Below are 25,721 nucleotides of genomic sequence, written 5' to 3' on the forward strand. Positions count from 1 at the left end.
AATAAAAATATTCCTCCTTGCCATCACTGATAACACTCTTGATTGAGGCATTCTCACCCAAGAGGTCGTGGCCATACATCAATGAGTCATGAGTCTCCTGATTGTCTAGTATTGCCACTTGGCCACTTCCCAGCTAAGTGAAGCTATCAGTGGCTCCACTCTGCAGTTGGAGAAGAATCCCAAGACAGAGAACGCTGAATCACTGCCTTCTCTTGTCAAAAAAGAAAAATATGGAAATAAAATCTGTTTTCTCCCAGTGCTCTTTATCTTACACTCAAAACTAAGACAGGAGATCCCGTGTTTTCTGGTCACTTATTCTTGTGCTTTTAGCACCAGTTGGGTGCAAAATACTGAGCAGATGTTTCATATAGGTATTAGGCTCATTTGAAATGTGCAAAGAATTAGTGAAAATGTTTCTTACTTAGAGAAGCTGAGATTAAAGGCCCTCTGCCACACTTGTTCTTTTTCTGTTTTTAAACTTTCAGGCTCAAAGAGGTTTACAACTATCGGTTGCTCTTTACCGCTCTGTTAAACAAAGGTAAAGAAATAATATAACATTCTGTTTGCCTTAATGCCAATCTTCAAAAAAATGGGCAGAGTGAATTCAACAATATTCTGTTACAAGTCTGTAGCCACATTTGGACTTCTTTGCCAAATGAGAGGCAACACAGTACATCCAGGAAATGGAGTCCACTCCCATAAGAAAGATGAAGTAGTCCCAGTTATACTGTATTCTGTTCCAACTTGTTGCTTGCTGTAGAATCACACATGCACCAATGCAAATATGCATGCTAAATGGAGTGGACCAATTTCTGATGCAATACTACTTAATTAAAAAGTTGAATGTGGGATAAAACTCCACTAAAAGCATAAAGGTTTGGGTAAATTTGAACCATTTTTTCCTTGTTATTGGCCTAGGTATATAGAATAAAAGTGCCTTTCAGGTAATCTGCCTAGTCTCTATGGCCTGCCGACACACCTAAGTAGCATTTATACTGTAACTGAGGCCTTATATGTAAATATATTTGCTTTTGTATAATATATATATATATATATGCATGCATGAGCACATCCAGTATTGGTAGCTGTACAAATAGAAATAGTCTGACTGTGGTCTGTAACTGTTTCTTTGGGCTCTGGTTTCAGAGTTTGGGAGAGTCAGGCAGGATCAGTGGAATTTCAATGTATTTCACTTTGGGCTGGAAAGTTGGTAAGCAGCACTCTTCCTTTGAGTCATTTGCTGCCTGGTACATAGTGACTCATCGTAGTATTTTGGCACTGTGCTGCTGAATGTGCCTAAATCAAACATTTTGCAGTTTTTCTTCGCATGTTCCCTGACATCTTTCTAAGAATGATGTATTAGTACTACTCTCCTGACTGTACTCCAAGTGAAGTAATAAAATGTTGTTTCCAAAGAGTGTGTTCATTTGCTTTTCTCAGCAGCAATATGCAGTGACTGTCCATTCTTGGAACAGCTCCTTCCCAAAGATTTTGGAAGATGAAAGCAAGCCCTGACCCTTTCTACTACAGGAATTAAGGTTTATGTCAGCTTTCTTCTTGCATGTCAGCTATCTGAGTACACATATTGCTATATACAGTAAAGAGATTGATTTTCAAATGGGGAAACATATGTATGCTGTCTTGCATAAATTATCAGAAAGCCTCCCCTGAAGTAGACAACAGAGATATAGAATAGAATTCAATAAGGCCAAAGTCAGCCCTGGTCTATGGAATTAAGTGGATTAACAATTTTGCAATGTAACTACTACGTCATTCACACCAACATCAGTTACAGAATTATCTCCAAATCATTTCTGCAAGAGTAATGGAAGATACCTAAACAAAACAGATAATGCTCTAAAGTTTCTGTTTCTAAAGAGCGTCCAAAACAATACCACCAGTTCTACACTGCTTGGACTGAGGAATGCTCATTCAACCCACCACAATGGAAAAAAAGCCAGACGAAGGGGATTTATCTTATCATGCTAAAAGATACTATAGCAAAACATGTCATAGGAAATAGCTCTTATGATCAACCATTCATTCAAGAATAATAGCTATTGATACATTTTGTAATAGACAGGTTCTGGTTACTTACTCTTACCTGCTTCCTGAACAGTTTGTACTTCTGAAGGTTGTTACGTAGATTAGTTTGTAACCAATACTTTTGTTGAAACTGTCTTCCCAGTATTCCTACACATCACATATTTAAGTTATAGAACTTTCTGGTGATCTTTCTGTTATGGGGTGCACTTGGGATAGAAGTGTTTCATTTACTCTAAGATGCTGATTTTTCACAGGCACAATGACACAGTAATGTACCAGCACATACCCAAATACTACACAAAAACCCCTAATGTAGATATATGTGGATTCTGTGGAATTCTCTTGCCCACATGCCTATTTATTTTGTAACTGGGGAGACCGTGCTCTCTAACTTTTTTTGTTTTGTTCATGTGCAGCAAGTTTCCTTCTAACATCGGGGAAAAAACACAAAAGAAATCCGAACAACTGAAGAGTTTGTACATGCATGCTTAGCATAAATGAAACACACACACAAAAACCCAGTCTGGCAGGTCAGATGGATGGCTCGTAGTGCTGTATTTTAGCAAAGTTACAGTCTATATATCAAACCATTTTATCCACTTAGAGCTTTAATTTCAAGGTCAAGGAAAGAGTTTAAAGGTAAGAAGCACATTGAATGGGAGGTCAGAAACAGTGATGGCCAAGGACAATAAAAACTACATTTTTGTGGCAGAACTTTTATTTTTTTTTTTTTTTCTGATGTGGCATTTGCTCATTTCTTGCTTTTAACAGCACCATGACAGAATTGCTAAAACTAAGCTACATGATTTAGCCGAAGCGACAGCTAGAGAATTGCCACAGAAGGGGTACTCTGCATTAATTACACACAGGATGAAGCTAGTCCTTTAGGAGTTAAGTTTATGGAAGGTGGGAATGAAGCCTGTAATTATACTTACTTTCAATTCTTTAATCATGCTTTAAACCTCTGACAGGCAGATTTTTTTTCTGAGACGAATTATAAAACAAAGCTCTTGCATAATCTGAAATTGGCAGACCTTTACACAAACAGGACCTGCTGTGCCAGATAACCACACAGAGATGCTCTGTGAAAAAAGAACAAAAAGAGTCATTTTAGCTGCTACTGTCAGGCTTCGGCACTGAGCATCTTCATCTCAAAGCGACCAACGTGGCACGTAAAAGGCTTGCATTTCACGGTCACAATAAGTTCTCTATCTCAGTCCAACAGAAGGCCTAGAAATGTGAATTTGTCTAGAAGCTTCACAACTTTGACAGCTTTTACATTTATATCATTCCTATGGATAGTTTTTGGAAAACAATTTAGTTCTGATAGGTTCTTCAATCTTTAAAAGATGTCAAAATCAATCTAGAAACCAATCTGGAGCCAAGTAAACAGCTCAAACTGGTGTTAATTATGCTACTTTATCTTTGCATTTTAATTGAACACCTATTTTTTTTTGTTGTTTTTAACCTGGAGCACGCTTCAAGTTTATTATGCAACTAAACTATCCATCTGCATGAGCTGTAGCCTGTGGTCACTGCACCCCATTAATCCTCACACCACCACGCTGAGGGGTCAGACAGCCGATGCCTTGGAGTGTGCTTGTGGAAGGTGCCTGCTGCCCTCTAGTCGCCTTTGAGTTTCATAGCGCCTTTCAAGGACAACCCCGCTCCCCGGGCTAACCCGTGCCTGCCCAGGCCGTTTAAGGTGCAGGACGCACAAGGACCTTGGAATATGAAAGCAGGAGCTTTTACCAACACCATTATTTGCTGTACTAATTAAGAAGCCCCAGAAAAGACACAAAATTTGAAGTAATTTCACTGCAAATGTTTTCACACCTCAGAATGAAAGAGCTCCAAGTCCACACAACAGGAGATGAGAAGGTACCACAGTAGTCTCAGGTCTGATAAAGTCTGTTTCGCTACATGCCTTGTCACCTCTAGGGCACTGCAGTTGCTTCTAACCTCCCTTCACTCCCTCAGTGAAGCTGAATTTTTGTTTTCAACAAAAGCCACAGTACATTTGGTTAGTCACCACCCTTATTAAACAAAAGGAATTTATACTACTGTTTATCCACTAAAACAAGTTATTTGCACCTTGCCTGAGCCCTGTGCTTTCCACTTAAAGCCATCCCTTCTTCCAGAGGAATTACAGAGATTTCCAAAGACGCAACTTCCCCCAAATATGGAGCAAAGAGCATTTCAGATTTTTAAAGCCATGCAACTGTTAAATCTGCATTGATGGTAAATGTAAATTTTCTATTCCCTCTGCTCATGCTCTTGGGTACTACAGTGGGGTGTTGGAGCAACCCTGGAATTCAGTTTCAGCTTCTACTATACCCATCAACCAAATTTTACATTTATGAGTTGGATTACACTATGATTCTGAATTAACCACAGACACAGCCTGATTTTTGCAATTACATTTATTCTAGATAAATCAAGACTTAAATCTTATTGAAAGCAGCTACATCCATTGATTGTACATAATCTTCAAAAGCTGTTATTCTCTCTTCCAGCATATCTGTTCCAACTTTATCGTCTTCAACAACACACTGGATCTGAAGCTTTTTGATACCATAGCCAACTGGTACTAGCTTGGCTACAAAAAAAAAAAAAAAAAAAAAAAGAAAAAAGCATTTAGTACTCCTCGATTGGTGGAATCTCTTAAAAAAACCCCCGCAGATCTAAGACTGAACTGACCAAAGTAGTTCGCAGGAATACATAAAAACCATAATTTGTTCTGTATTACAGACTGCCTAATCAACAACACAGCATTCATTACGAGGTGGTCAAAACGGGTTTCTTTTTGTGGGTTGCCCCCCTCCAAACCAGTGATGTGGGTGTATGGGTGTTTGCTTGCTGCATCAGGAACTGTACAGGGAGATGCAGGATAGCAGAGCCAACGTTTTAAAGCTTTTAAAACCTGTATTTGAATCTTAACCTGGCCGCTGCACTAGTACACCTGACTATGTCAAGATGCTGAACTACTGTAGTGTTTTAATTCCTGCACTGTTCTAGCTACCTACATTTTCACAGATCAGCAAGCAGTGACCACAAGTCTCCCTATTCATATGCTATCTTAAGAAACCACATTACCTCCCTCTCCCTGCTTTGAAATTTTCTCCTACTTACAAGATCCCCAGACCAAGCCATCTGCTTGAATGCTTCGAACACACTCCTCTAGTTTGGCCATGTCTGTCTCATCATCCCAAGGTTTCACATCAAGCAAGATGGATGATTTGGCAACAACAGCTGGTTCTGGGGGAAGAAGGGAAGAAAATCACCACTAAAAGCTAGGAAATTTTCAAAAACTCATGAAAAACTTTTCCAATTTCATGAACAAGAACCTCCTCACATAGCTGTGACAGGCCTCTTGTACCAACATACGTTTCAAAAGTATTTCAGCTATGCATATCCCAATGTTCAAGATGTAGATACATATGTTCTTGAGAAATAGTCTCATAAGAAAACAGATTAAGAAGCTAACATTGTTTGTTACATCAGAAGTCCTTTTCAGAGGATCTGAGAAGGAGCTTAATGCCATGTAACAGTTTCTTTTCCACAGAGGGAATACTGCAACTGCTACAGTTCTGAACAGTTCCAGACCAGTAGCTGTGGAGGGACTTGCACATTGCAGCCTATTCTCTAAACTTTTAAAGTAAATCCTGGGCTTATCTCTTTTTATAGAGAAAGCTTAGCTGCTGGGTAAGACAAACAAGAGTGTATTAAGCAGGACAAAAACTCTGTTAAGGTTCCCATTTGCTATGGGAAAGGCTAAGCTCACAGGCAATTCAAGTGAAGCTAATTACTCCTGTCTCACTCCAGTCAAGTTTATCTATTACAGTTAATCAGTGTTTCTAGCCGTCCTGTTCAAATGCATGAAAATTAACCAAAGCATAAAAGTTCTTGGTAGACATACTTTTGGACTTCTTTGATTCATATTGGGCCAGACGTTCCTCCCTCAGTTTCTTTGCTTCTTCACTTTCCTGAAAGAGAAATCTAAAGTTACAGTAAAGCACCAAACCCCCGCATCTTTAAAGCTTTACCAAATTGACTGGCATCTACTCAGGCAAAAACAAATCATCACAACCGTCAGCCGAAAGATGGTGATTTTTTGTTTTATTCATCATGTAACCAGTCAAAGGTAAAGTAGACAGTTCACCCCATTGCAACACATTCCTTCCTAACTCCTTGGAGTTTTTACCTTCCAAGCTTTTCTGTTCTGCAAAGATAGCTGAATTTGAGAATTCCGAGTAGGATCTGGTATCAAGGTCACAAATTTAAGTAACTTAAACTAGTTAAGGCAAAAATCTGCATACCTGGGTATTTCTAAGAAACCCAAATAAATACAGAAAGGTCAAGTACCTCCTCATCATCAGATCCAAAAAGATCAATGTCATCATCATCTTTGCTATCTGTGGCTGCACCTGTTGTGTCCTCAACATCAGCAGGACCGTATTTCCCCAAAGCCTTCTTTACTCCTGGCAAGCTGAAAGAAAACAGGAGGTATTAGGAACCTACTCAAATGTCAATACAAATACTGCCAATCTGTCAATGAACCTACAAGTGCATTCATGGTAAAAAATGTTGCGCTAAAAAAAATAAGTATCTAGTTCTGCTACTTGAAAACAGAACCTCCCCAAAGACAATTCCCAGTGCTCCTGACATGCTAGTTGAGACTACAGCAAATCCCATATTCAAAGATTGTTCATCTGAGCCGACATGATCCTGCCCAACATTGCTGCTCCACCTACATATATGGCTAGAAAAAGCTTTCTTATTGGAATCATTTATCAGCATTACATTCTGTGTAGGAAGAGTTATCAACTTCTTGTTCATGCTTCTCTAAAAATATTTTCATTTGTTTAAAAACTAATAGTGACAGAAAACACAGTGTTGCAAGGTAACTGATCCTGTGACTTTGGAAGTGTCAGTGAATGCTTTACTCTGAAAGCTAGCTCTCAACAGCATGCAAGGGACCAGAACCCCCTGAATTCATTCTCCTAGAGCTTATATACTTCTGTAGTCTTAGAATAAGCTCGTAGTTCTATCGTTACTGTGAACCGCTGTTACGAGAGTCATAAAACTAGCTTTAGTTTTCAGGAACTAGAAGCAGTTTCCAGAGTGGACTTTGTGAAGCAACTGTATAATCTCAGTCCCCTTAGCATCGTAAGAGCTTCAGAAACGGACTGGTGACTGAGCCACCCAACTTTACAAGAGTTCCCTCCAAACAGGACTGAGGCACATAGAGGAGGCAGTGTAGCAATACTGACACTACCTGTGCTGTACCTTTTTAGAGAGGCCTGCAGTCTCCATGGATGTCAATACAGCACCTTTCATGAACACTAAAATCACTAAAAAAGAAAAAAGATAACATTTGCTTTCATATTTCCCCTTCTTTATATGTGTTTCTGCATTGCAAATCATTGATTTTATCTTCCAGGACTAAAAACCTGAACAAACCACTTTCCTTATTTATCATCTATGTACTGTATATTTATCTTTAAAGACTCCTGTAAAACTTTTTAATCCACTTTGGTGTTGCCTTTATGGGGCCCATTACTGGCAAGTAATTTCCAGCTTCCAGCATAGCTATCTGTGTAAATGGCAGCAACAAAACTCAAGCTTTTCTTACAAGCTTTAGCAGACATGTCAGCAACTGAACAGAGACAGGACCAGGCTGCCTAAATTCTAAGTGAAAAGTGTAATGTACTGACAGAGCAGGTCTGCTCTGCTTCTAGAGCTGTTCCTGTTCCAACGGCAACACAAAGAGCCACATGGTACCAGTGAAAAACAGTTTTGTTCAAACTCGGAAAAACAAATGCAACACTTCGTAGACCAGTTCGCACGTATATTCCAGCTTCGCAGTTTAACCATACCTTGCCTTTTGCTTTTCGTACGACTTAATATGATTGTACCACCGAAGAGCATGAAACAAGTCTGCAGGAGGTGGGGCAGCGATTGCTTCAAAGACTGCTATATCAGCCTGAGAAGGGACGTACCTGCGGAGAATAAGCCGAAGTTAACCCCCTTCCTCGGTGCACGCAGGAAGACGTGAAGCAGCAGCCGCTGAGCACAGAGACGACCGCGCCGCAGCAGCAGCAGCAGCTCGGTTCGTCCGCCAGGCTGCTGCTAGGCCCAGCGGCAAGCACCGCAGAAAGTGCGAGAAGCCAGGCGGGCTCGGCACCGCGGGCGCGCTGTAGCGGCCCACGAGCTCGGCCAGCTTCAGCGCTGCGCCGCCCATAGCGGCCTTGCGGCAGCAGCTGCTGGGGACTGAAACACACGCGTGCCTGAAGGCCCCCCCCGCGCCGGCACGGCCCCCCGCCCCCCCCCCCCCGGTTCCTGTCAGGCCAGCGGGCCTCACCGCGGCCTGGCCAGGCACGCCTCCCCCGAGCCCCAGCACTCCCCCAGCCGCCTCTCACCCCTCGATATAGCTCCTGTCAGCTAGGAAATCATTGAGGACCCGGAGGCCAGCGGCGGACTTAAGGTCCCCGAAGCCCATGGCGGCAGCGGCGCGGAACACAAACCCGCCCGCGCACCCTCAGCCCAACCGCCGCGCAAAGAGGCCCAGTCCCCCTTGCGCCGCCTTTATATAGCAGCTGGTATCCCTCCGCAGACTGGCACGCACGTATATCCCTCCGCAAGAATGAACCGCGAGATAGTTCCTCAGCGGTTGGCTGCTCCAGCGCAGGGCGTGCAGCGGACGGAACATCAGAAGTGCGGGGAAGGATCGGAGTAATAAATGTGAGGTTAACGATAAAGCTCAGGAAGCTTTTCAGTGTTACAAGGGTACTGTAACATTCCCTCTACTGTCGTGTCCCGTCCCGCCCCCCCTCCGCGCTGCAGGCACCAGCGGAAGTTGCCGGAGTTGGGCGAAGAACAAAGCGGAAGCAGACGGAAATTGCCGAGGGTGGCGTGTCTGACGGTGGCCGAGAAGGTGCTGGGAGAACGGCGGAAATTGCCGAGTTCCATCGTTCGCCGATAACCTAACGGAAATCCCCGAAGCGGTTAGTTCCGAAGATTGACGAACGTGTACGTCAGAAAGCGACACACGTCGCCGAGGCTTCCCGCTCCGGAGATTGCCGAAGGAGGCTCCGGGGAGCGGCGGAAAGGCCCGAGGCCGCCGCCATAGAGGCTGAGGCTGAGGCGGAGGGCAGCCCGGGCAGCGGCGGGGAACGCCGAGGCGCCTCCGCCGTCCGTGCCGCGCCAGGTAACGGCGGACGCCGCGGCAGGGACGGCGGCGGCGCCTCCGCAGCGCGGGGACGGCCGGCTGCGGCGACGCCGTTAAGGGCGCCCTCCTCCCGTCGCTGCTCCCGGTGCCCTTGACGGGCTCAGCGGCGGGCCGGGGGCTGCCCGGCGGGCGGCGGCGGAGGCACCTCCAAGGTGACCCCCGCGCCGGGCGGCGCTGCCGCGGGCCGTGCCCTCGGCCCCGGCGCTGTGGCAGAGCGCCCCGGGGCCCGCCTGGGAGCCCCGCCGGCAGGCACGGGGACGCCGGGCCCGCCGCCGACCTGCGCCGTCTGGCAAGGCCCCGGCGCGGTCCCTGTGGGAGCAGGGCCCGGGGGAACGGGGCGGACAGGCACCCCGCGCGTTGGCCCGCTGCAGGCGGAGAGCCTGCTGGGTTTCTGGCCGCAGCCGCCCCTCGGGACGGCAGCGGAGCGCTTGTTGTGTGCCTTTGCGTTTGTTTGTAAACACGTACCGGCTGCAGTGAAGCTGCCACCCGTTCTCGGTGGCTGCTCTGCCTTCGTCCGTGCTCCTGGCAGCTCTTGGAGAGTTAGTGGCTTGAGCGAGGCTGCTAGCTGCTTATCACCGTGACATTCACCATTTTTAATGTAAGGTGACATACGTATGTATAAAGTATAGATAGTTATAAAAAGAGAGCCATATCTTGCAGTTTAAGAAAGTGACTTATTCTTTTATAACTCTGCGCGTATAGGTGCATAATACTTCCTTGCAACTGGTATAGAAGTTTTTGCTCTGCCTGTTTAAAACCTGTCAGCAAACGTTTGAACTGATAAAAACTTAGTGTTGTTTTCTCTCTTATCAAAGCACCATGCTTCGACTACCTGCTGTCCGCAGGACCTTAGCTGGGGTCGCCCAGTCCTCCAAAGTGTGTGGTAAGTGTCTAGTTTATTCGTGTGTGTATGGTGATAAAATTCACGTATGTGTAAATGACTTATTGAAGGCTATGTACGCGTACTTCATTTGCAGCTCTGGAATTCTATGTTGTGCCGTTTCTAGAACTAGGATGCTATCAGTACTGTATAACTGTAAGATAAGGAGTGTGGGGTCTGACGGTTTGCATCTAGCAGTAACTGAAAGTTTTTGTTTTCTTTTTCCATGTCTCTCAGGGCGTACAACTGCGACGGCAGCCAGCAACCAAATAGAGGTGTTTGTGGATGGTCATCCTGTATTGGTGAACCCAGGAACCACAGTACTTCAGGTGTTGGCAGGGGCATGCTGAATTTTTCTTGGACTCCCCATCTCACTTCTTGGCACCATGTTCTATTCCATATAGCAAAAAAACCCCAAAACCAAAAATGTTTTACATTGTTTCTTGCAATTCTTTAGGGGTGTTTTCACTGACTGTGATGCAATTTCATGTGGCAGAAATCCTTTGGGGAGTTCAGTGTTTGAAAAAGAAGCATCTGCCGTGATTGCCTGAAAGAAGATGCATGCAGTATGAATCCCAACTGCAAAAATTTGTGCAGTGCAATAACAGACTTTGATAAATTCTGGTTGAAGTTCTAGCTCTGAACTCTATGTGACCTTGTAGTCTTTCAGAACCTGTTAATTTTGTGTCTTATTAAAGCGGTGTCTCAGGTAAATGAGGGATTGTCTCCTTTTGGTTATTAGTTCTTATGATTCAGAATGCTGATCCTTCGCTGCTTTTATTCTTCTTGGTGTGGGAAGAAACAGATCCTGGATCTCCCAGCCTGTACTCAGCATTGTTGCTTTTCAGGCCAAAATTTCAAGTAGATCTTTTTCCAGTCTAACGTCTTTTTAAGAAGCCATTAAATGGGGATGTGGTATAGTGAGTTAGAACATTAAAGTACTTAGTGTTTATTTCAAAATATATTTCTCATTATTTGGATACAAGTTAGGAATTTATTTAGGCATTAGAATGCCCCCAGCAGGAGTCTAGTGTAAAATTTTCTTAAATGCTATTTTTTATTAGCTTTTTAGTTTTGCTTACATGTGATGATTTTTTTTAGAAATAATCAGAAAAATTAGATCCTGGTAGTTCTTTTTTATTTAATTCAGTGGTATTTCTTCTGGCAGGCATAGCTAACGCTATAACATAGATCCCATCAGCTGTGGGGATTTTATGCAGGAAAGGCCGTCTTTATCTGTTCTCTGGAAATCTGTCGTCTCTGTCCTACTATCTCTTCTTCAGACATGTCATAGAAGAATGTTTCTTTGCGTTTGGGGTTCTACTGAAGCTGAAGATTGACGATGCTCCAGTACCTTTATAGAGAGTATCTGTGTTGTTGAATTATCAGAAATCATTATGCCCATTGTTGTTTCCTTTATATTCTTCAAATTTTCCTTTTATGTGCTTTTCTTTAAATAGTGCATGCATTCTTCAAAAAGTTATTTGTATTGCTAGTGTCCTATCTATTAGAGAGAATTCTCTCTGTTCTTGGAGGAAAGAATGAAAGAGAGGTCAGTTCTCATTTCCTCAATCAGTTACAAATTTTGGAAAAAATATATGTGTAATTGATAACCTGATATGTTTCTGCGTGATCACAATTATTTATTATCACTTCTTAAGATGAAAGGTCGAATGCACTATATTCCTAAGCACTAACACTGTTATTCTTTGAAAAACTGAATAACGTTTTATGAGGTGGAACTGAAAGGTCTAACTAAAATTTAATTTTCCTTTGTTTCTTATTCTTTATAGGCCTGTGAAAAGGCTGGAATTCAGATACCTCGTTTTTGTTATCATGATCGTCTCTCTGTTGCTGGAAACTGTAGGATGTGTCTTGTGGAAATAGAGAAAGCTCCAAAGGTATTGTATGTGTTTCATAGGAATTGCAATTTTCTGCTGTGCTTAGGGCCTAGTTTAAATCTTGTAAGTAATTGTTTGTACTATCATTAGCACACCATTTGTTGTCATTCAGCTGCTCGAAGCAGTTTTTTCCCTTCTCCCCACTGGACTGCAGTGATTGCCTATAGATCAACATCAGTTTCTCAGATTCTTATGGATTATCTTGCTCCTGGACATGAGCATTAGATAGCTGTGCATTTTCAGTCAGATACATTTTTATGTTCTGTAATTCAGGCATCAACTGCACATTTTCAGCTGATATTACACAAATGGTAAACTGCAGGTTTGTTCTAGCTAAGCAGAGATTGCAGTTACTTATTAGTTTATATTTTAATGCATTATGTACCATTGATGTCTGTTGTAAAATAGTAGTTGACTTCAGGATTGAATGCTGTCTTCAGCAGTATTAAGAAATCTGTGCAGATAATTGAGGCATTCTTTTGGAGTTCAGCCTTGGATTACACACTTGTATTCACATATAAAACTCTTTAGCTCACCTCAACTTGAATTCCATAGTTTGAGCTTTGGTTTCTGGAAATGTTAGGTTATCGCTCAAGATGGACGTCATGATGGTCTATCTCATGATGTGGTTGAAAAGTAGGAGGGATTTGTTTTCTGAGCAGGAGTTTTTGTTAATCTTGGAGTAATCTTGTGAAGAACTTTATTCCAAGTCTCTTTGTATAGGCTTTGTCCAAATAAATGTCTCGTAAATGATGCATACTCTGAACTTCAGTTCTAGAGGTTTTCCAGATCTCTGCTGAATCTCTTTGATTTGCCTTATATCTGTTACAACTCTGACTTTCTTCTTGCTGTAACTACTTGAATTGGAACCCGAAAGTGTAAAATTTTCAACTTCAAAAATAAATAAATGATAACTAATTTAACCTTTTTATATAGCAGATTATTAATAAATATGGCTTCTAGTGACTTTATTGGTTAGATTTTCTTCTTTTTTTTCCTTGCAGATACCTCTTTATTTCTACAACATGTTAAATTAATAACAGATGCCTATGTAAGAATGTGGGGGGAGGGAGAGGTTGGGGTTTGTGCCCATGTTGAGAAGAAATATGTTGTGTTCATGCTTCCTTTTTATGATGATTGCAGCCAGTTGCTGCTTGTGCCATGCCAGTTATGAAGGGCTGGAACATACTGACAAACTCTGAGAAGTCCAGGAAAGCAAGGTACCTTTCTTTTAGCCTCCCATAGCTGATCAGTTGTACTATCTGCTAAATGATGTAAAGTTGACATTAACTTTAATTCCTGAACCCAACAGAGAGGGTGTAATGGAGTTCCTGCTGGCAAATCACCCATTGGACTGTCCTATCTGTGATCAGGGTGGAGAATGTGATCTACAGGTACAACATCCAATTAAATTGTGTAGACTGATGTATTAATACTCTTGTCTTGGGTGAAATTGTGCTTTCCAGCAGCCTGGATACGTCTGTTTTCTGTTGTCTGTTCTAGGATCAATCGATGATGTTTGGCAGTGATAGGAGTAGATTTAGAGAGGGAAAACGTGCTGTGGAGGACAAGAACATTGGCCCGTTAGTCAAAACAATCATGACTCGGTGTATACAGTGCACTCGATGTATCAGGTAATGTCCTTTATTTTTTGCTGGAGAGAGTACTCAGCAGTCATATTTATATCAGTTTGTTACTTGTGAAAGAAACACCATGAGGGGCAGTCAATTTTTTTTATTTCTTTTCTGACTGTACTTAAGAATTTTATTTCTGGGAGGGACTGATAGCTGGTTTCCCAGAGCTACCAGACAGCTGTCATACAGGAAATAGAGCGAGATGGCCAAAACATCAAACTGAAATCAGAATTCTGCAGGGCAGAACTGGTCCCATGGTGTCAGTGCCAGAATGGATTTTAAAACATTAAGTTGACTTCCTCAGCCACAGTTGCAAGATTTATTTATTCTTGACAGCCTCTGGTAGCTATATTGATGCTGTTCTGTGAGATTCAGTACTAGCTAACTTGAGCCAGATGGAAAAGAATACAATGTACCCGCCTAGTTCTAGAAAGAACTTGTTAGTTAGGACTAATCTTGGCCTCAGACTGTGGAATTCAATGAGCACTGAACTGCTCTGGTTTTTGATTGAACTCCACCTAGTTTTTGTATCCCTGTCTGAATGAAATCCTGCAAATGTATAGTCCTGCATGTGATGCACTGACTAACAGATCTAAACAATTGTTTTCTTCTTTCAGGTCTATGAACTAAGGCTAATGTTTTGTCTTAAGAAAATGAGATAAAGGTTGAAAAATGTGCTATGTTGCTGTTGTACATTCCAGATCTGTTTTTCATTCTTTTTGCATCTACCAGGTTTGCTAGTGAGATTGCAGGGGTAGATGACTTGGGAACAACCGGAAGAGGAAATGATATGCAAGTTGGTACTTATGTTGAAAAAATGTTCATGTCTGAGTTATCAGGAAATATTATTGACATCTGCCCAGTTGGTGCTCTTACCTCCAAGCCATATGCCTTTACTGCACGCCCATGGGAGACAAGGTATGTATCTTAACTCATACTGAAGATGCAGCTTTCTCTGTTTCTGTCGTACACTTTATCTTAGAATATGTCCATCTATGATACCAGGGGTTTTCTCTGATTTTTATTCTCTGCGTTTTTGTTGTAGACTTTCCATAGACTGAATCTAACACAAATTCTGTTATTTACTCACAGCTCATTCAAGAAAAGGAAGAATGTTATAGTTGGTAGACTATTCTTCCCTTATTTTTACTCTAAAATGTTTTGGACTTGTAGGTTGTGCCGATTGCTCAGTAAAAAGTTGTGTATAAAGGAAAATTCAAATTCATTAACTCAGTAATTGTTGAGGATATTATTTAAAATATCTTGTGAAACGAAGCTCTTACATGTATATCTAAAGCTAAACCTACAGCACTGTTTTTTTGTTATTGTTATGCAGTCTGTTGCTGCTTGTATATAGAAAACTGCAAATGGTTTATTTGTTCTTCTAAACAGGAAGGTAGAGTCAATTGATGTTCTTGATGCAGTTGGAAGCAACATCGTAGTGAGCACGAGAACTGGAGAAGTGATGAGAATTTTGCCAAGGCTGCATGAAGATATCAACGAGGAATGGATATCTGACAAAACAAGGTGTGTGGGAGGTGTTTGTACCCATGTGTGCGTTTATGCATGCATTAAAGGCACACTCTGCAGAACCAGAAATGTGGACAGTAGCACTGACTTCTGGATTCCACCTCTAATATTGTAAAGCTATAGTGAAGAATAATTAGTAAAACATGTTTTTAATACTATAATTAAAGTTACTGAGTTTTCTAGTGTTTTCATTTTTTTATGTTTTTTTTTTACAGTAATTTTTTTATTTGTATCAGATTTTTTTTGCTTGTTTTTGAGAAGGAAAAGTTAAACTTTCAGGGGAAGTACTTGTGTTTCTCTTTTCTCATCATTGCAAGCTGTTAGAAAACTCAGTCTTAGAAAATATTTAGTATACACAATTATCTTTGTCTTTGCTCTTTAATAATATTAGTGGTGTTCACTTAGGTTTGCTTATGATGGTCTGAAGCGTCAGAGACTTACTCAGCCAATGATCAAAAATGAGAAAGGACTATTTGTTTATGCCTCATGGGAGGATGTGTTAACTCGTGTTGCTGGCGTGGTAAGAACAATTTTCAATATATGTAGTGTGAAATTAATTACTAAAGCTGGACATATTACAATGATTAATATGAAAACATAGAAATATAGAAAAGGGCTTTTTTCTTAAGGTTAGAGGGGATCATTTGACTTCTAATCCATTGTATTTACACTTAAATTTCTTGTTTTGAATATTATTTCCTGTTTCATGGATTAGACCATCTGAAGAACTCTGTCTTATCATGATTTCATTTGGGGCATTGGGAGAGAAATTACTTTTATTTAAACAGGAAACTAAACTGTTCCTTCAGAAATTTAGGAGGAAGCAACTTTCCTGAATTACTGTGATCTATCTGAAGACTTCTTTAAATTTATTTAAACTGTGCTATCACCACTTTTGCCATCAAAGCCATTAATTCTGTATTACTTATATCTGAATTGTGCTTGCCTCAGTGCTTTCTCTGTGTGGTGATTGATTCTGCTGCTCAAATGAAGTGCTGCATGACTACTCTGCATTTTGATGAAAAATTTTATGTGGGACGAAGTAGAATTGAATAACTGTAATTGAACTTTCCTCAAGGATGTTTTTGCCCGTGGTACAGTAGCAGGGTTTGTTACGAAAGCTATTGCTTCTCAGATAATACCTTTGAGTTGAGTTTACTACCTGAGCTTGTGTTACGGAAGTTTGTATTCTGTCTGCACTGTAGCTTCATTAGAATAAGAGCATTCACCAATCTTCCTCTCCTCACCACACCAAATGAGAATTAGCCACATCTGAGCAATAATTTAAGTGGGAGAGACCTGCATAGAATACAGAGAGCTGTTCTTTGCTTATCATGAGTTCTGAAGGAGCTGGAGTTGCTGCCTTGCAGAAGTCAGACACTGCTGATCAGTTTGTGCTGCTCCAGGCCAGCAGTTGCACTGCTGGCTTTGGCACATCCTAATGTAACAAACATCTACCTGGGCCAAATGGGAATTTATTTCGGTGGTTTCTTTTGCTTATGTTTATACTTCCTCCAGCTACAGGCTGTCGAAGGTAAGGCAGTAGCAGCAATTGTAGGAGGACTGGTGGACGCAGAAGCACTAGTAGCTCTGAAAGACTTACTGAATAGAGTAAATTGTGATACGCTCTGTACTGAAGAGGTCTTCCCTACTGCCGGAGCTGGGTAAGAATTCAGACAAAGTTTGTCTGTAATGAGTATGCTAATAAACTTTCCAGTCTGCAAATCATCTCATGGCAAGATTCAGAAATGACCAAGGACAGCAATTGCTGATGCATTAGCAGGTTTTGTTTGAATTTACAGTATTCATTTATAGAGAGTATTTATGAATTGTGAGTTGATACTTAGTCTCTACTACAGCAAGGGTTGCACACTTTACTGTATGTTGAGGCTGCTGCAGTTTAACAGTAGGCTACTGAAAGCCAGTTACACTCTGTTGTAAGTTGGATAATTTAGTCTATTTCTATTTGTGTTGTGAAAACTGTAGTACAATTATGACCTCGTAAACTCTGTAATAGCAGATGAAGTTTGTGAAGGCTGACAATATCTGTAAATGTAGGAAATATCCACATTGTCATTCCCTTAATATTTTGCTGTCTCTGATACTCATGAAAGAGAGAAGCTCTTACTTTGTATTTGGGTTAGTAATTCGGATTGAGAAATCTCTTTCCCTTTCTTTTCCCGAGATGAAAAAACATTTTGAGCATCTAGAATCTTTACCATATCTTCATTCCTTCCCTTTACTGAATTCTCATCCTCTTTCTTTCTTACATCTTTTTGTTATAGCACAGATTTACGCTCTAACTACCTGCTTAATACCAAGATTGCCGGAGTGGAGGAGGCAGATGTCCTGCTTCTGGTTGGCACCAATCCACGCTTTGAGGCACCGCTTTTTAATGCTAGAATTCGAAAGAGGTTTGTATTCCTTGGTGGTGAATAAGCATGCAAATACATCTGGATTTGATACAATGCTCAGGTGGAGCCGCAGGCAGTAAGTTGAGAGCATTCATCTAGATGGACTCACTGGATTTAGTTCACCTTTAGTAAAGGGAATGGTGATATATCTGTAGGAAAAGGGGGTGTCTTCTCCCTGTAGTGTATAGCTATGTTTTGTTCATTCTCACTTTGACATTTTACGTAAGTTCATATACTCAGACATTTATTCCTTTGTTACATTACACAGACACCTCAGATTTTCTGTCTTATAGAAGTTTGTTAAAGCGTATTCCTTAAAGAATTATTTTCAGCATTGGTTTGCTGCTTTTTGTATTGTTGGTGTAACAAATCAAACTTGCTGATTTTTACAAGCAGTCATTAAAGTTTAACATTTTCTTTGGCAAGTAATGTGGCTTTCCCAAACTTTTGAATACAGCTAATTCAACTTCAGCAGGAGACAAATGAGGTTTATAAAAGCCCTGTCCCTTGTAATGCTGGGATCTTCCAAAATACATCACTTTAAACAATAGCGGCCTTAAAATTTTGAAAGGAAAAAATGCAATGAAATTTATGAACGATTCATATATTTTTATAAGTCTGTGCTATGAGAAGCTGCAAAAAAGGAAAAATTTCTAACCAGCTAAATTTTTCTGTTTATCTAAGAAATAAGTGGATTTCTAAAACCGTGAGCACTGTCAAATTCGGAATTCTTTCCTCCTACAACTGACTTTAACTTCAATTGTGAAGTAACTGAGAGTTAAGTCAAGCTCAATAAACTTAATAGTAGCTGTAGGTGTGGGGGTTTTTTTTGTTTTGTTTGGTTTTGCCGAACACAGGAAAAGATGGTTTAAAGTTGTAGCACCTCATTTTGGGCAACCTTTTTTTTTTTTTTTCCACTGAATTGGCAAAAGTTTGAGGGGGAGAAGGGAATTGAGTTATGAACTTCTCATGTAAGGTGTGTTGCTGAACTGGTCCCAGAATGTATGTAGAGAAGTAGTCCTAAAAAAAATTAAGCTTGCTTAACAGTCAGAATAATGCTAAACTGCATGTTACCAAAACAATGAATTCCATTTAAATTCCTTTGAAAGAATTTGCATCCTATTTCAAGTTATTGCTAAAATTATAATTAGTGGCTTTAGTTGAGTAAAACACTGTATTTCTTTGACTTTTATAAAATGTTTGCTGTGTTTTCAGCTGGCTTCACAATGACTTGCAAGTGGCCCTTGTTGGCTCTCCTGTGAATTTGACCTACACATATGATCATTTGGGAGAGTCCCCACAGATACTCCAGGACATTGCTTCTGGAAAACATGCATTCTCCAAGGTACACACAACTTAAGAGTGTGACTGTTAAATTTCAGATGCATTGAATAATAATCTGAATTCCCCACAGAGATAGATTTGAAGAGAAGTACCATGTTGTATATGGGGTTATTTGTTTTTAATCAGCTGCAGAGATGAGGTAATGATTAGTGTGCGCCAAGTATGTGTGAACTGTTTAATATATTCAGGTGTGTAAAACTTTGCAGTGCAGGAAACTCCTGGAATATTTCTTAATATAAAACAGGCTGTTTCAGCTGCTGCTGTTTCCACTTAAATGTCTGGTTATCAAGATTATAGTTCTGTATTGACAGGGTAGCATACTGCTTATAGCATTTTGTCTTGGCTTTATCTCTAAATGAAACAATGACCATTTCAGAACCGTAGCTTTGCATGGAAGATTTATGTAGAAATTATGGGGTTTATTACATTATCTGCACCAAGAATTGTCTTCAGAGCCGTGGAATGAATTTCTTGATTCTTTACTTGCACAGGTCCTCGACCAGGCCAAAAAGCCAATGGTGGTGGTAGGTAGTGCAGCACTGCAGCGCAGTGATGGAGCAGCTATCCATGCTGCCGTTTCCACCATTGCACAAAATGCCAGGACTAAGAGCGGTGTTGGTTCTGATTGGAAAGTCATGAACATCCTCCACAGGTTTGCTTTAAAGTTTTTTTTGGGAGCCACTTTCATTCACACTGGGCCTATACAAGTTACCGCAATGTATGTGTGCAGATTTCTTTGTGTACACACAAGCAGCTTATCAGGTTAGAACCTGTAGGGAATATAAAAAATAGAAGTACAAACTAGCAGAAACTTTTTAATAAAAATGGGTTCCTTGACCTGGCAAACTTTTCAGGCTCTCCATGAGATTTTATTAATCTATTATATTTAGATGTAGAATTTAAAGTTTAAATTTAGAGGTATAGAGTACAGGAGAGCTTAATAACATACCACAGTGCTCAGTAGAATGCACAGCAGACCAGTGTCACTTGCTAAATGATTGCTTTTTATCTAAAGGAAGAAAAACAAACAAAATGGCAAGAGTATTTAAATAATATAGTTGCTTGTAACATTCCTTTTACTGTGCAGTTTCTTAACTGTATAGTTAATAGAAAAGCTTCAAAGCTTTTCATTTTAGGGCTTTTGATCTTAGTTATTCAGTTTATTGGATTATTATTCCTTTTAATAGGCAAGCTTCTCTTGGGACAGTCCTTTCCCACTCTCTTTCTTAAAACTCCATCTGTCAAATTGACAACCTCTGTAAAGGAAAAAATATTTCAGCAAATGTAGTGGCACTCAGATTCAGAGACTCAACAAAGTCCTTCTGCCAAAAGCAGCTTCATTGATGTAAAACTAGTATAGCAAGAGCAGGGCTTGGTCCTCTGAAGGAAACTTGAATATAAAATCATGCTGTTGAAACTGAAACATTTAATACCAAAACACTGATGAGTTAAAGAACCCTCATGATACCTTTTTTACATGTGGTTTGGCAGTCTTTCATATTATTGACTTCCATGCTTTTGGTGCACCATCCTCTCTACCTTAAGTGTAAAAAGCAACTTAACTTATTGGAACCTATATGTCTGACTGTCAGACAAACATGAGTAACATTGAAAGATCTGTACTCTACAGAGAGAATCTTTTTTCTTTTAAATATAATTGTAAGTCTGGCACCTGATTATGTAGGATTACGCAAAACTGTTTCTTTGGAAAAGAAAAAGACTGCCAGAAAATGAGAATGATTATTTCATTCTTTTAAAAGTATTTTTATGTGTGAATAATTGAATGGTGATGAAATAGCGGTATTAAGTCTTGGGTGCTTCAGAGTAGCTGATGGTCCAGTAGCTGGTCTTCCATCTTCCACGCGAGTGCCCTGAATTAAAGGCCTGTTGAGTTCAATTCATAGCTGAAATGTGAACCTTGGTGTTCCAGATGACAAGTGAGCTGCCTGCCACTAGGCCCTGACCTGGAATGTCTGCCTTTATTTTGCTATCCCATCTTAAATAGGTGAGATTCCTCGTGAAAACTTCAAATGGCATCAGTTTGTCAAAATGGGAAACCAACCTGATATTCTGTCAAATAATCTGTCAAAATTTTCAGCTGCCTTTATGCTTCATTTTCGTCCTGTTACTGTTAGAGACCTCTTATGTTCCTCCTAAATATTTAGTCAAAAAAAGAAGTTAGGTCTGTTCTGATGGGACAGGGAGAATTCTGAAATAACTTAGTCATAATGTGTTTATTCCTACAGGGTTGCAAGCCAGGTAGCTGCTTTGGATCTGGGTTTCAAACCAGGAGTGGAGGCAATTAGGAAAAATCCTCCCAAAGTATTGTATCTCTTGGGAGCAGACTCGGGTTGTATAACACGTCAGGATTTGCCAAAGGATTGCTTTATCATCTATCAAGGTAATTAGTAGATGTAAATTAAGAAATGTTGCTATCTAATAGCTGGAGAGAAAGGCTAAAGAGTGGCATATTCTTACAAACATATCTGACCCTTTGATAAATTCTAGCCTTTATTTTCTGCCAAGAAATGGAACTTCCAACACAGCTGAGATACTGGTTACCTATTTCTTAGGTAAAAATGAGAAACTGTTGATGAGCAATAAGGGAATATGAACCAGTTTGATCTTCTGGAGCAAAGCTTCAAACCTGGCAGACAAAACGGTGTTGGTTCCCAGCTGTTCTATCATACCAAAACGTGGTCTTGTCTTAATTCACTAAGCATCCTTGTTCCAGGAGCCCCCCCAAAGCTGAGTGGCTATAGAGACTTGAATTACCTTTTACTACTGCTTGTAGTCCGTTCATTCTCCCCAAAGTATTAGGCAAGTACAGCCTCAGAGCAGTCAGCCTAATGGGCTTTATATTACTGGTTAAGCGAACCTTAGAAACTCCTTTTTCTGGGAGCACAGAAATTCTGTATTGTGTTAGTAAAGCATTTCTTTTTATTTTGACTTACTTATGTCTTATATGGTTGTATACCGTTTCCCCTTTCCATGTATTTAGGACATCACGGGGATGTGGGAGCTCCCATGGCTGATGTTATTCTCCCAGGAGCAGCATATACAGAGAAGGCGGCCACATATGTGAATACTGAGGGTAGGGCCCAGCAGACAAGAGTAGCAGTAACACCTCCTGGGATGGCAAGGGAAGACTGGAGAATTATTAGAGCTGTCTCTGAGGTACTGTTCCTGTTACAAATTGCTTGTACTAAAAGTATGCTGAGAGGTTAAGATCCTTTTATATTGAAAAGTGTTTCCAAAAAAGAGGTACATTTTCAGGGAAATACATGACTGTAGTCTTAAGTAATGTTTTGTACTGAATCCTTTGTTAATTCTATGAGTTAAATCATATTGTTTCCCTTTTGAGGATAGCACTAATACTGTAGCTGCTGTATGCTATTGGAACGCATAATGGGTGAAGCTTTGCAAATTCTGCTAGTCTTCATGAAGTGCTTTAGAGGAAACTGGTGGGAGGATGCAGTTTCTTGCTTTTTAGAAAACAACATTAACTCTGAGGACAGGATCTAGTATCATTAGATAAGATCAAATATGTGCTTACTAGTCACTGGGAACAGGATACATTGGTAATTGCATCAACTTTTACCTCATTTGGTGGTAAGCTAGGGAAAGTGCAAGTGACATCTGTATGGAAGGAGAAAAGTACTTCTTGTCTTTTTTTCCTTTGTATAGCAAACAGGACAGGCTAGTTTTTTAACATGGGGAAGTCTTAACTGTAGGCATCAGAAGTCCAACAGAATACTGTGACTTTGCTTCAGTTTGCACATTGTAACTGCCTGTGTTTTCAGGAGTGTAGATTTTTCCTGATTTTACTTTAGGTATGTTAATGGATTGGTAATCTAAACCACTATGTATTAAATCCCTAGACTTGATGGCATTTCTTTCTGTGAATCTTTTAGTTGGCTGGTATGACCTTGCCTTATGAGAACCTTGACCAAATACGGAAGCGTTTAGAAGAAGTATCTCCTAATCTGGTTCGATACGATGATGTGGAAGAGGCTAACTATTTCAACCAGGCAAATGAATTGTCAAAGGTAACCAAACCTGAAGCATCTGGGCATGATTTAGTGCTGTTAGTAGCTTGATGCTTTTTAAAGAAATGGGCCTTCTTCGCACGTAGTACTACAAGCGTTCTTTGACCTGCACTGAATGCAGAATTCACTAAACAAATGCTTTGGTAACGAGTTTCTATCATAAAGTTGACTTTTTTTTTTTCCTTTCCTGCCACAGTTAGTGAAGCAACAGCTTCTTGCTGATCCTCTTGTTCCACCTCAGCTCACAATAAAAGACTTTTATATGACAGGTACGTATAGTATGGCCTTTCCGTTCTGAAATCAGCAATACATTTTACTTAGCTTTCCAGGAAGATTCTTAGGAGGCATTTAAAGCTTTCCACTAAGATATGTAGGATTTGAGTCTTTTGAAGAAACAAAATTTTCTAGTAAAATGATTTGGAATTTGCATAAAACACAGACTATTGGACTATATTTTCAACTAAGCAGTTTTCTTTATCCTCTTTGCATGCAGTCCTGTACTAAATCTCTTTTATATTGTGTATGTGTATAATTTTGAAAATGAACAGTTGTAACTGACATGTGTTTGGATTTTTTTTTTTTCAGATTCAATCAGTAGAGCATCCCAGACAATGGCCAAGTGTGTGAAAGCTGTTGTTGAAGGTGCTCATGCAGTAGAAGAGCCAGCCAGCTGCTAGAGACTAATCAGACTGCTACCACCTCCATCCAAGTATTTGTTGCAGTTAACTGCTGTGACTGAATTTTTTTTTTTTTTTTCCAAAATCTATTTGCTAGGTCGTTGTATTTTTCTTTTCTTCATTCACATTTTCATCAGTTCAAATAGTTCCATAATATTATAGGACTGTTGTTGTGTCTGAGACAACATGCAGCACTCAACTTACTGTACCCAGAGGCAGAGTACATGATGACTGTATACAAATAAATTATATTACCAAACAATCTATTACCTATGTAATTCATATAGCTCATGCTTCTTGCGTGAAAAGAACTCAGTAAGCAACTCAGACTCAGTAAGTCTTGATTTGCTAGAAACAAGTCTACATGGCAAAAATTGTAACCTTCTTCCAGAGCATCCAGGTATCTTAATTTTAACCACTGGTGAGAGTGTGAACATGCTGTTTTTGTAATGTGCTTTCAGAGCAAGTTGTCCCTCTTTTGAGTCAAGCATACTTGGTTTATATCAGTGTTCAGACCTACCACTGCTCTAGATAATTTGTATGTTTCTCCATTTCATTTCAGTTGAGAAACTACTCATGGAGGAAATAAAAATAATTTTGATATCGTAAAAAAGAAAAGCAATTTTCACACAGCTTCATCATATTGAACTGCTTTAAAAATATAGCAAAAAGATAAAGGCTTTTAGCTACACCACTTCAAATACAGAAAAGATATCAGAATAGTTTCTCTGTGCACTGATCTTTTTATAGCAAAGTGGGGGAAGGGGTTGTGTGTGGTGTTTTTTGGTTGTTTTTTTCTAAGCTTTAGAATTACTTCAGAACAGTGACTCTCTCCTCTGTGTTGGTTAATGTAAGTTTGGAAGAAGGATAGCTTCCTCTTCATCAGGCTACTAGGGTAATAAGGTTTAGAGTAATCCTTCCAGGAATCATGCCAATGGGAACAGTATCATAAAACCATCACTTTTATTAAAAAAAAAAAAAGGGGGGGGGGGTGGTGTTAATTTTGCATGAGGAAAAGCTACATTTTTCAGTGTAGAATAATACTGAGTGCATGAGAGTGCTACTGTGGAAGCCTTAGCTTTATAAAATTCCTTTTTCTTCCATGCTTGAAATTTTTCAGTAACAAGCAAGTAATTTTTTAAAAATTGTTTTCCTTCTGCCCAGGAAGAAAGCTCTTCCTGGTTATCCTGGTATAGCCCAGTGTCCTTACACTAGCTGACTAAGTCTTAAATGTTGGACATTGTTTGACTTAGCCAGCCTTCTTCCAGTTACCAACAGGGTCAGTTCTCCTGGTAGTACAAAATAAAGACAACTATTCACTTTATTCAAAGATACTACTATACATGTTAATGAGACATCTGGAAATACTTAAGTCTATTTTTAATGTGGCAGTTCACAGGACCCCGTAGTGTGTACCTCCACATGTGTGACCAAGTACAGCGTAAACCCCTCATGTTGTCCTTGTGGAACGTTACTTCAGGAGGAAGAGGGGTTTATGGCAGGGACACAGCAAAAGACAAATGTGTGTGAGAACATATGCCAAAAGCAAGGCAGTTGGCTCTTCTCACAGATGGTAGGTTTAAGAGGAAAGGGTGCAGCTGAATCCTAGATTCAGTAAAACATTTGGTTCCTAGGATGAAAACCTTTTTTTTTTTTTTTTTTTTTCCCCCCCTGAAAATCCATGTTGTACAAACACAGGAATAGTTTCAGCTGTGCAACAAGTCAGTTATCACTTCTTCACTTCAAAATTTATAAAGGTTCACAAGCTTTAGAGAATTTTTTTTTTCCGTAAATATTATAGCATTATTTAACTCTGGGAGCTCTGGCACACGTTACTTCTTGGTTTTTTGAAAGCTCTGCATCCTTCAGTTAGTGTCTATAGTAGATCCTTATTTCTATTCAAAAAGTGTCCACCCCTTACCTTGAAAGACAAAAAGGATAAGAAGTACATGTGGTGCTGTCTGTCCTGCTTCTACCCTCTTTCCCACCTAACTAGTCACCGAGTATAGAACTTT

At 40.2% G+C, this 25,721-nt stretch overlaps 2 protein-coding genes and 2 non-coding genes across 7 annotated transcripts; 1 reads left to right on the plus strand and 3 right to left on the minus strand.

Moving 5' to 3' along the window:
• Window positions 1-4,451: 4,451 nt before the first annotated feature.
• On the minus strand, window positions 4,452-8,593 carry EEF1B2 (eukaryotic translation elongation factor 1 beta 2). The gene is made up of 6 exons (XM_050899912.1): window positions 8,469-8,593; window positions 7,926-8,048; window positions 6,412-6,535; window positions 5,966-6,032; window positions 5,179-5,304; window positions 4,452-4,645 (listed from the first exon to the last, which is right to left on the minus strand). Exons 1-6 carry the CDS (start codon window positions 8,546-8,548, stop codon window positions 4,491-4,493), a joined length of 675 nt encoding a protein of 224 aa, XP_050755869.1. The 5' UTR covers window positions 8,549-8,593; the 3' UTR covers window positions 4,452-4,490.
• Window positions 5,533-5,666, minus strand: LOC127018751 (small nucleolar RNA SNORA41). Its single transcript, XR_007766839.1, has one exon. It is a non-coding gene; the product is annotated as a small nucleolar RNA SNORA41 (small nucleolar RNA).
• On the minus strand, window positions 6,105-6,184 carry LOC127018750 (small nucleolar RNA SNORD51). Its single transcript, XR_007766838.1, has one exon. It is a non-coding gene; the product is annotated as a small nucleolar RNA SNORD51 (small nucleolar RNA).
• A 339-nt stretch (window positions 8,594-8,932) lies between the features above and the next one.
• On the plus strand, window positions 8,933-23,972 carry NDUFS1 (NADH:ubiquinone oxidoreductase core subunit S1). 4 transcript variants are annotated; one of them, XM_050899898.1, is made up of 19 exons: window positions 8,933-9,256; window positions 10,093-10,160; window positions 10,395-10,486; window positions 11,951-12,058; window positions 13,202-13,278; window positions 13,371-13,452; window positions 13,562-13,692; window positions 14,425-14,610; window positions 15,085-15,219; window positions 15,628-15,742; window positions 16,741-16,886; window positions 17,508-17,636; window positions 18,852-18,981; window positions 19,472-19,632; window positions 21,227-21,381; window positions 21,982-22,157; window positions 22,895-23,029; window positions 23,226-23,298; window positions 23,615-23,972. In XM_050899898.1, exons 2-19 carry the CDS (start codon window positions 10,097-10,099, stop codon window positions 23,704-23,706), a joined length of 2,187 nt encoding a protein of 728 aa, XP_050755855.1. In that variant the 5' UTR covers window positions 8,933-9,256; window positions 10,093-10,096; the 3' UTR covers window positions 23,707-23,972. The 4 variants fall into 4 exon arrangements, with proteins under 4 accessions (XP_050755855.1, XP_050755857.1, XP_050755856.1 ...); XM_050899900.1 differs by having other exon boundaries at window positions 8,933-9,078; XM_050899899.1 differs by having other exon boundaries at window positions 8,933-9,053.
• Window positions 23,973-25,721: the final 1,749 nt, after the last annotated feature.

Source organism: Gymnogyps californianus, chromosome 7 (assembly GCF_018139145.2).
Source record: "Gymnogyps californianus isolate 813 chromosome 7, ASM1813914v2, whole genome shotgun sequence".
Classification (NCBI taxonomy): Eukaryota; Metazoa; Chordata; class Aves; order Accipitriformes; family Cathartidae; genus Gymnogyps; species Gymnogyps californianus.

What these genes read in the sequence shown, in the direction of transcription:
- NDUFS1 (XM_050899898.1), top strand. Translation starts at nt 10,097, where the DNA reads ATGCTTCGACTACCTGCTGTCCGCAGGACCTTAGCTGGGGTCGCCCAG. An exon ending in GAGAAGTCCAGGAAAGCAAG is followed by an intron (nt 13,279 to 13,370) that starts GTACCTTTCTTT and finishes TGAACCCAACAG; the next exon opens with AGAGGGTGTAATGGAGTTCC. An exon ending in AGGCAAATGAATTGTCAAAG is followed by an intron (nt 23,030 to 23,225) that starts GTAACCAAACCT and finishes TTCCTGCCACAG; the next exon opens with TTAGTGAAGCAACAGCTTCT.
- EEF1B2 (XM_050899912.1), bottom strand. Translation starts at nt 8,548, where the DNA reads ATGGGCTTCGGGGACCTTAAGTCCGCCGCTGGCCTCCGGGTCCTCAAT. An exon ending in GACAGGAGCTATATCGAGGG is followed by an intron (nt 8,049 to 8,468) that starts GTGAGAGGCGGC and finishes TATTCTCCGCAG; the next exon opens with GTACGTCCCTTCTCAGGCTG. An exon ending in TTGGATCTGATGATGAGGAG is followed by an intron (nt 6,033 to 6,411) that starts GTACTTGACCTT and finishes TTTCTCTTTCAG; the next exon opens with GAAAGTGAAGAAGCAAAGAA.